The 8,499-nt window shown below is 40.7% G+C and overlaps 1 protein-coding gene across 1 annotated transcript; it reads left to right on the forward strand.

Moving 5' to 3' along the window:
* The first annotated feature begins 436 nt into the window (after positions 1-436).
* tprkb (Tp53rk binding protein) lies at positions 437-7,191 on the forward strand. The gene is made up of 4 exons (XM_084059692.1): positions 437-579; positions 1,445-1,567; positions 2,668-2,844; positions 7,055-7,191. Exons 1-4 carry the CDS (start codon positions 439-441, stop codon positions 7,139-7,141), a joined length of 528 nt encoding a protein of 175 aa, XP_083915818.1. The 5' UTR covers positions 437-438; the 3' UTR covers positions 7,142-7,191.
* The last annotated feature ends 1,308 nt before the right edge of the window (positions 7,192-8,499 follow it).

Raw genomic sequence — 8,499 nt, forward strand, 5'->3', positions numbered from 1 at the left:
GTATTCATTCATTGGCATCAAAATATACTTAAAGTACCAAAAGTAAAAGTACTATTATAATGTTTTAAAATAGCCGATCTACAAGCTCACAACACGTTGCGATGCGACGCGTTGAGAGCTTAGATCTGCTATTTTCAAATAGCCTATGTATAAAATAGGGTTGAAGTGGTTAATGTATGTTTTTTAATGTAGTAATTTATATCTGCAAAGTAACTAGTAACTAAAGTTTTCAAAGAATTGTAGTGGAATAAAAGTCCCAAATATTTGCCTCTGAGATGTAGTGGAGTAGAAGAAAAAGTATTGCGAATTGGAAATACTCTAGTGAAGTGTACTTAGTTACTTTCCAGTCCACCACTGCCTATTATATTGCCTTGCCTTAGTTACATTTTAATCCTATATTTTTTTTAATCCTATTCCATGACATTGTGTGCAGTCGTCATGCATGTCACCCAGGAGCTGGAGCTTTATCCGGAGCACAATGTCACTCAGCTGCTGTTTAAAGACGTGAAGAACGCTGCTGAGCTGAGACAGAGCGCTGTGGAGGGCAAACTCAGCTGTGCCCTGATCACCCCCACTATGGTACGTATAAGACATGAAAAGGAACACTTTTATTTCCCTGTGTGCAGTGGTGGAAAAAGTGCTCAATGTGTTTACTTAACCCATTGAGATCTGAAGCCGATTCTACATGTCTCCTAAATCCCAACAGTTTTCTGAAAAACGTATGTTTCTATATCAGTGGTGCTCAATCTTTGTCATGTCAAGGACCCCCAAAATGATATGTATTTGGCCGCAAACCCCCATCAAAATATTTTGTTCCAGGGACCCCCCAGAAGCAAAGATTTGAGTTAAAAATGTTCGCTTTAAAAATATATATATTCAAAGATTTGCACACATTTTCACGATTAAAAAAAAATAGCAGATCTACAAGCTCGTAGCGCGGCACTCGGTGCAGCGCTATGAGCTTGTATATCTGCTATTTTTGAATAGCCCAAAGTGTAAAATAATGCTTTTTAGCTCAAATCTAAAAATGACACAGTTCCAGGTCTTAATGGGTTAAGTAAAAGTATCAACACTGCAATGCAGAAATACTCTGTTACAAGTAAAAGTCCAGACTTCAAAACGTACTTGAGTTAAAGTACAAAAGTATTGGCATAAAAATGTACTTAAAGTATCAAAAGTAAACATTTGAAATTTGAAATTGTGAAATTGTGAGCTTTTAAATCTGCTATTTTCAAATGGCAGGAATGTATATACAGTAAGTGCTTGGGTCCCCAGCAGTTCAAATATTATTATCTTGGGGGGTCGCGGCCTTAAAACCCTCGCTATAAAGAGTATAGGGGAGACAGTGAAGAAAGACCACATTATTTACACATGCGTGGATTCCATTAAGATTCCAAATAATTGTGAGTGTAATTGGGTAGTAATGAATAATCATCTTTTACAGCTGGTGGATCCTTTCCAAGTGCTGGTAGCCGCTAACAAGGCCGTGCACTTACAGAAAACTGGCAAAATGAAGACCAGAGGTTTATATTCAGAGATCATCTTCAACCTCTCTCCCACTAATAATGTGAGTAATTGTAAACAGACACGTGTGTGTGTGTGTGTGTGTGTGTGTGTGTGTGTGTGTGTGTGTGTGTGTGTGTGTGTGTGTGTGTGTGTGTGTGTGTGTGTGTGTGTGTGTGTGTGTGTGTGTGTGTGTGTGTGTGTGTGTGTGTGTGGCTGAAATAGGTCATATTTAATCATTTTATCCATTCTAATAAAAAAAACAAATGTTGGGAAAAGCCAATCTACAAGCTCCCAACACATTGTGAGCTTGTAGATCTGCTATTTCCCCCAAAAATTAAAATGTTTTGAAAATGTATGATCATTTTTAAATATGGAAAACGACTCTTGGCGATTATGCAAAAATGTTTGTTATTATGTAATAATTGTGACAGACAGGCATGTAATATGCAGTGTTGGAAAGTAACTTCTTTACTCAAGTTCTGTACTTAAGTACAATTTTGAGGTTTTGGACTTTACTTGTGTAATTCCAACTTCCAATACTTTTACTTCTACTCCACTACATCTCGGATCCAAATATTGTACTTTTACTACACTACACTACACTACACTACACTACACTACACTACTACTACACATGTATTTCAAAAACTTTAGTTACTAGTTACTTTGTAGATTTTGTTTTAGATATTATTACAGAACATACATTAACCACTTCAGCCCTATATACATTTTGGACATTTGAAAATAGCCGATCTACAAGCTCACAATGCGTTGCGATGCGACGCATTGTGAGCTTGTAGATCTGCTATTTTCAAAAGACGAGTATACATTTGAAAACTTAAAATGGGACATTCTGCATGATGAGTACTTTTACTTTTGGTTAAAAATGCTGTACTGTAGTGTTGCGCACATCCTTCCCAGTGCTGGTGCCAGGTTCAAGTAAATTTACTGTAGAGAATGGGGGACCGCACACAGCCATTTGCTCCATCAGTGCACTTATTTATTAATTAGAACATGCACATGGATCCAAGACACAACGTTTCGGCCATCATTTGGCCATCATCAGACCTGATGTAGAAATAGTCACTATCCGTGACTATTTCTACATTGCAATATTGATACTTTTACCCACCACTGATAATACTGTATGTCTTCCTGCAGATCTCAGAAGCCTTCAAGAGGTTTGGGATCAGTGACAGCGATGACTCTGTGCACGTGACCGTGGTTCACTCCAAAGACCAGTTCCATCTGGTCTCAGACATCACCAGCAAAGTGGACGGACAGCAGCTTCCAGTGGAACACCTGTCCATGCTGACAGACGCTGCCAAGGTTAAAAAGGTGAAGCGCTCTGTCCCAGCCAGTGATTTTTTGGAGAGAAATAAGCAACTAGGTCTAGCTCTGATTCATAGCCTAGAAGTAGTTCCTCCCCTTAAGGCTATGGTACTTTCGAGCCAATGCGCCCGCAGCCTCTCGTCTGTAGTGAAAATAAAAAATACGCTTTCGCTACTCACCCAAAACAAAGACGGTTTATGGAGTTGAGCCCCCCCCACCTCACGTCTAAAATAAACTTTTTGGCTAAAATGTAAAATAATCCACCGGACGGAGACACTCTTCCTGGTTCAAAGATGTTTTGACGCAACAGCACCTCTAACGTTGCAGAGCGGAATAAGACGTAGTTGACCGTAATCTCAAGGTGTAATGCGGTCCTCTGATCTGTGTGGCAGTTGTGAGTTGGCGCCATGATGGCGCTGCCGAAGATTAAAAAAACAAAGCTATAGAATAGCCTATTCGTTGTACGATGGTGTCGCGCGTTGAAAATATCAGAGCTACAAGCTCACAGCACGTCGCAACGCGCCGCGTTGTGAGCTTGTATGTCTGCTATTATTGATACGCCACAACACAGCTGAGAGACACAGCTGTGTCTCCTCCTAATCAGCGCTGAGTAGGGTGGTTCGCTCGGGTGTTGATAAACAGAACCGGGATTTTCCGAGGTGATAGAATCTGAACCAAACCGGACCCCATTGTCGATAAAGGGACCCGTCCCGAACACGTGTGGGTCGTGGATATTATGCAAGCACAGTGACTGTCTGTCTGCAATGGATAAAGTGGTGAATGTTGGTGAAAGCAACCATAGAGGCAAGTAATCAACCTCGCGCAAGGCCACATATATCATGACATATATAATTAACGTTAACAAAACAAAACAAAACCTACTTTTGCATATCAAGGTTGAATGAGAATCGATGTAAAGCCCAAAATATATATTAATTTCTTTATACTGTGCGACGGTGTCGCACAGGGAAAGGCTGTGGCGCAGGGTAATTAGGACTCGCCCCAAAACACCCTCGCCCCCATTTTTCAGGCGGACCAGCGGTTCTTGTATTCTTGTATTTGTTTTACTGAGGATAAGGGTAGAAATAGGTTTAGGATTAGGTATAGGGGCATAGTTTACTGATATGTTTAGGAATACCAGTCGAATACCTCCAGATTTTCCCCGGGGCAACTGTGTTTTGGGGCGGGCGTTTTGGTATTCGTCACGCAGCAGTTCACTCATGCCCACTTCATTCATTTCATTTTTGGCAAGCGACAAAAAATGCCTAGCGGAAACCCTGATATGTATATTTATTATTATTTATTTTTTAAAGTTCGGGTCCTCACGGGTCCACTCCATACGGGTCTATCCATTTAAAATGGATCCGACCAAGCCCCGTGGGAATTGGAACCTACCCGACCCTGCCCGACAGACAAGTCAATATTTTTGCCCCGAAAATGTTCGGGTCTCGGGTATTCGGTTCCGGGCGGACCCGTGCTACCCTCTACTCCCAGAGGCAAATATTGTACTTTTACTCCACTACAATTATTTGAAAACTCTGGCTACTTGTTACTTAGCAGATAAAAACTAGTATATTATTAAACATACATTAAACACTTTAGCCGTATTTTATACCTAGGCTATTTGAAAATAGCAGATCTACAAGCTCACAACACGTCGCATGGTGACGTGTTGTGAGCTTGTAGATCGGCTATTTTCAAAAATATTTGTACTTTTACTTTTGGTACTTTAAGTACATTTTGATACCAATACTTTTGTACTTTCACTCAAGAAAATGTTGAAATCCGGACTTTTACTTGTAACAGAGTACTTCTACATTGCAGTATTGATACTTTTACTTAAGTAAAACATTTGAGTACCTTTTCCACCACTGATGCTGGCTAAAGTTGCCTACAGAACTGTATGCATGGCGTCGTCGTCAATTAAACTGTCTGCCGTCATTAATGTAGTTGTCTTAACGGATGATATTTAAATGCTGAAATATTCATATGACATTGGCTCTTCTCTTGTTGCACAAATGTAACGTTGTCTAGGCAACTCAGCACTGAAACGTTTGGGTTGTATTATGTCATGACGATTAAAATATGATCTATTAGATGCTGAGCTTGTAGATAAGCATTTTTCAGGAACATCGCAGATATCTCCTGAACGTGGGTTCGCACACCCGGCAAATTCTTTGGAATGTATTTCTGTCTGGACCTGTGTCACTGTGTGCTGTTGGTTTATAGACCGAAATGCGTTTGGGCTGTTTTCCTTTCCTTTTCTAGAATTAAGGAAACACAGAGAACAGCCAACATTATGTCTATAAGGAAAGATCTCCCTATATACAGTAGGCTATAATGTTTCAATAACTATGAATCTGCATTTTAATATTATATTCACTCATTACATTACATTACATTACATTACAGTCATTTAGCAGACACTTTTATCCAAAGCGACTTACATTAAGTGCATTTCAACATAGGTAGGGAACGAAAACTACCAATCACCAGAAGTCTTAAGTGCATTCTCTTCTAAAACAAGCAACTAAGAGTATACCTAGTGCTAAGGTAAAAGTGCAATATATCAGTTACCTACTTTCTTAAACAGATGAGACAAAAATAGGAAAATCAAATGAGCAAGAGATAAAACAAATAAGTGTATCGAATAAACAAGATCCAATAAGACGAGCTCGTACAACTAATTGACATTGAAGTCATTGACTGCCGGAGTTAAAACATCGTCTATAGCATTGGTTCTCAAAGTGGGGTCCGGGGACCCCCAGGGGGACTTGAGGGAGTTCCAGGGGGTCCCTAGCTAAATGATAGATGGAGGAACCAAATTGACCCTGCCGGTCTGTAACTCTGAGAGCGTACAAATGGAAGCAAATGGACCCTAACGGGTCCATTTGCTTCCATTTGTACGCTCTCAGAGTTAAATTAACATAGATTTTACAATATAAATTGGGGTTCCAGAGATAGAATGTTATAAAATGAGGCTCCGTAGCCTAATGCATGTCAAACTGGGGGTCCTTGAAATGAAAATGGTTGAGAATCACTGCTAGAGCCGTACAAATCTTCTCTTATCGGGACCCCCATCTTTTCAAATGGGGGTCCGTGGGCTAATAAGTGTCAATTTGGGGGTCCTTGACATGAAAAAGTTTGAGAACCACTGGTCTATAGCTGCCCTAGCCAGCGATTCCGAGCGTTTTTACTAACCTTTGAAAAATCATAGAATATGTTTTTTTCACAAAGATCCACCCGCCGATCGCTTTAAAAGACGTTGCAAGTCTCGTAGAATCGGAGAAAAAAAATTGTGCCGCCGCGGCAGTTGATTGTGGGCAGTTGATTGTGGGCAGTTGAGGGTAGTGGGGTTTTTTTTTTTTACTTAGTCTGCACTTTTTTCCTCTACACCTATAGGGAGGTTTCCTGTTAGTAAACATGAGAGGAATATGACCGCGCAGCTGCGGGGGGAAGCCTATGGGTGCGTTTGGAAATTACGCACCGGAGCACACTCGCCTATTAGTTTGTATTGGCCAGTGCGCTCACTGCCGCTCAGGGCTGTATTTTCGAACGCGCCTTTCCCCCACTGACCCCCAGGCATGCGCAGATTGCGCATTCTGCTCTGTGATGACGTCGCGCGGAAATCCGTCTATAGCCTCTTTGCCAAAAATAGCAGATCTACAAGCTCTCAACGCCTCGCAGCGCGAGGCGTTGAGAGCTTGTAGATCTGCTATTTTTGTCTAAAGTTCTCCTCAGAAAAGAGATGCTAGGGTTCAAGTAGTTAAAGTAAAAAAACTAGAAAATGTGCTCCTCGGAGCACAGGTCTCCGCCAGCGGACCCGTGCTATTTTAACTCTCCATTAATCCTGTCAATATTACATATTGTCACGTGTCACTTGACCAATGTTAGCTTGGCTGATGGATAGGTGTGTCACTTCAAAATATATAAATGATCTTTTGAAGTGACACACCTATTTATTAAACATCATGCGTCTCGCTAGCCAATCAAAGCACACCCTTTGAACGTATTGTCACGTGAAGCTTGACCAATGTTAGCTTGGTGGACACACGGAAGGACGAGAACGAAAACATAGTCTCCTGGCGGAGACAATAAAATCATATCACACAAAGATTTGGCGGACCCCCTGTAGTAACTCTGAGGACCCCCTGTTGAAGACCCCTGTATTAAGTCGAAAGTGAGTAAAACGTCTCCTCTCCTGTCTTGGTTTCAGCTGTACAAAGTCACCCCACAGGAGGAGAAGTGTGGGACTCTGTTGGACGCTCTCGTCTGCAGGATGGCTACCAAAGATGTTCTGTAGCTTCACAAACACTGTTCCTACTGTGTTTCTTTGTTACTGTTGTTGTTGTTGTTGCAAAAAAAAAAGTACGATGAACCACATTTTTTTTTACTCATGTACTATTTAAGACGTAACAATACAAAATATGTTGAATCTTTCCCCCGGCTTTTGTGCATTAACTGAAGCAGATTTAGCAGATGCAGTATGTTGTCAGAGTTTTTATCTGGTCCTCAAACTCTTTAACCCATTCAATCCGGGAACGCGTCTGTGTCATTTTAGATTTCTTTGGCTATTGAAAAATAGCAGATATACTGTACAAGTTCTATGAGCTTGTAGATCTGCTATTTATTTTGAAAAATCGTTGCACACATTGTGTGCAAATTGAAAATGTTTCACACATTTTCCATTTACTGTTTAGACTTTGTATTTACTGTTAAACAACAGCTACGGTTATACACTGGAACATCAGACTCTAACCGGGTCTCGTTGTTGATCACAAACAGAAACAAAAAAGCAATCATTTTGGTGCAGTTCCATTCTTATAAATGTTTCCACTGTAACATACAGAAGAGCATTATGGACTGTTCTCAAGTGCTCTGTGGTTTATAAGTCCATGCCAAGTCCAAGTCCAGAGGGAAACACGCACATCCCCAAAAAATGTATCATGTGCTGGACAACATTACATACATAAGAGAAAAGGAAGGGAAGTCCGCACACTTTTAGCTCCCAGTAAAAAGATATATATAGTTACACAACGTTTCGACCGCTAAGGGTCTTCATCAGGTCTGATTCAGACTCTTCAGACCTGATGAAGACCCTTAGCATATAGAATATTACATATCCTATAGAATATTACATTCTATATTACGTTTTTTTTAAATAACTTTTTTCCTGTTGCTGCTGTTAGTCATGGCAGCCAGTTCCCACTTGATGTCGTGTGGGAGTTCCGACTGCTCCAGACCGTAATGGATAACCGCTAGCTTGCACAGCGTCTTCAGGCTAGGATTGAAGTCTAAGATATACAGGTCATTGGGTGTGTTGACGATGATACAATCTCCCACCGCGCAACAGCAAATACTATCCATTGGACCCGGTCCTTTCCCCTTGGGCTCAACCTTCTTCCAGGAGACGGTCTCTGCATTGAATGTCCACAGATCATTGATCTAAATCTAAATTTTCTAGATCTAAAGTAAAAAAATTGAAATCTTGTTAAAACAAATTAAAACTGTCTAATGATGATGTCACTGGTAGGCGTGTTTCTGAAATGTTCACAGCCAGGGGGAGAGGGGGAAAAAAATACGTTATTAGGAAAAAACTCAGATAAGCAAATAAGATTAGAATGAACACCAGATGTATTCGTGTCAGTATATATTCTTTAG

This window comes from Gymnoscopelus microlampas, assembly GCF_963454915.1.
Source record: "Gymnoscopelus microlampas genome assembly, chromosome: 6".
Taxonomy (NCBI): Eukaryota; Metazoa; Chordata; class Actinopteri; order Myctophiformes; family Myctophidae; genus Gymnoscopelus; species Gymnoscopelus microlampas.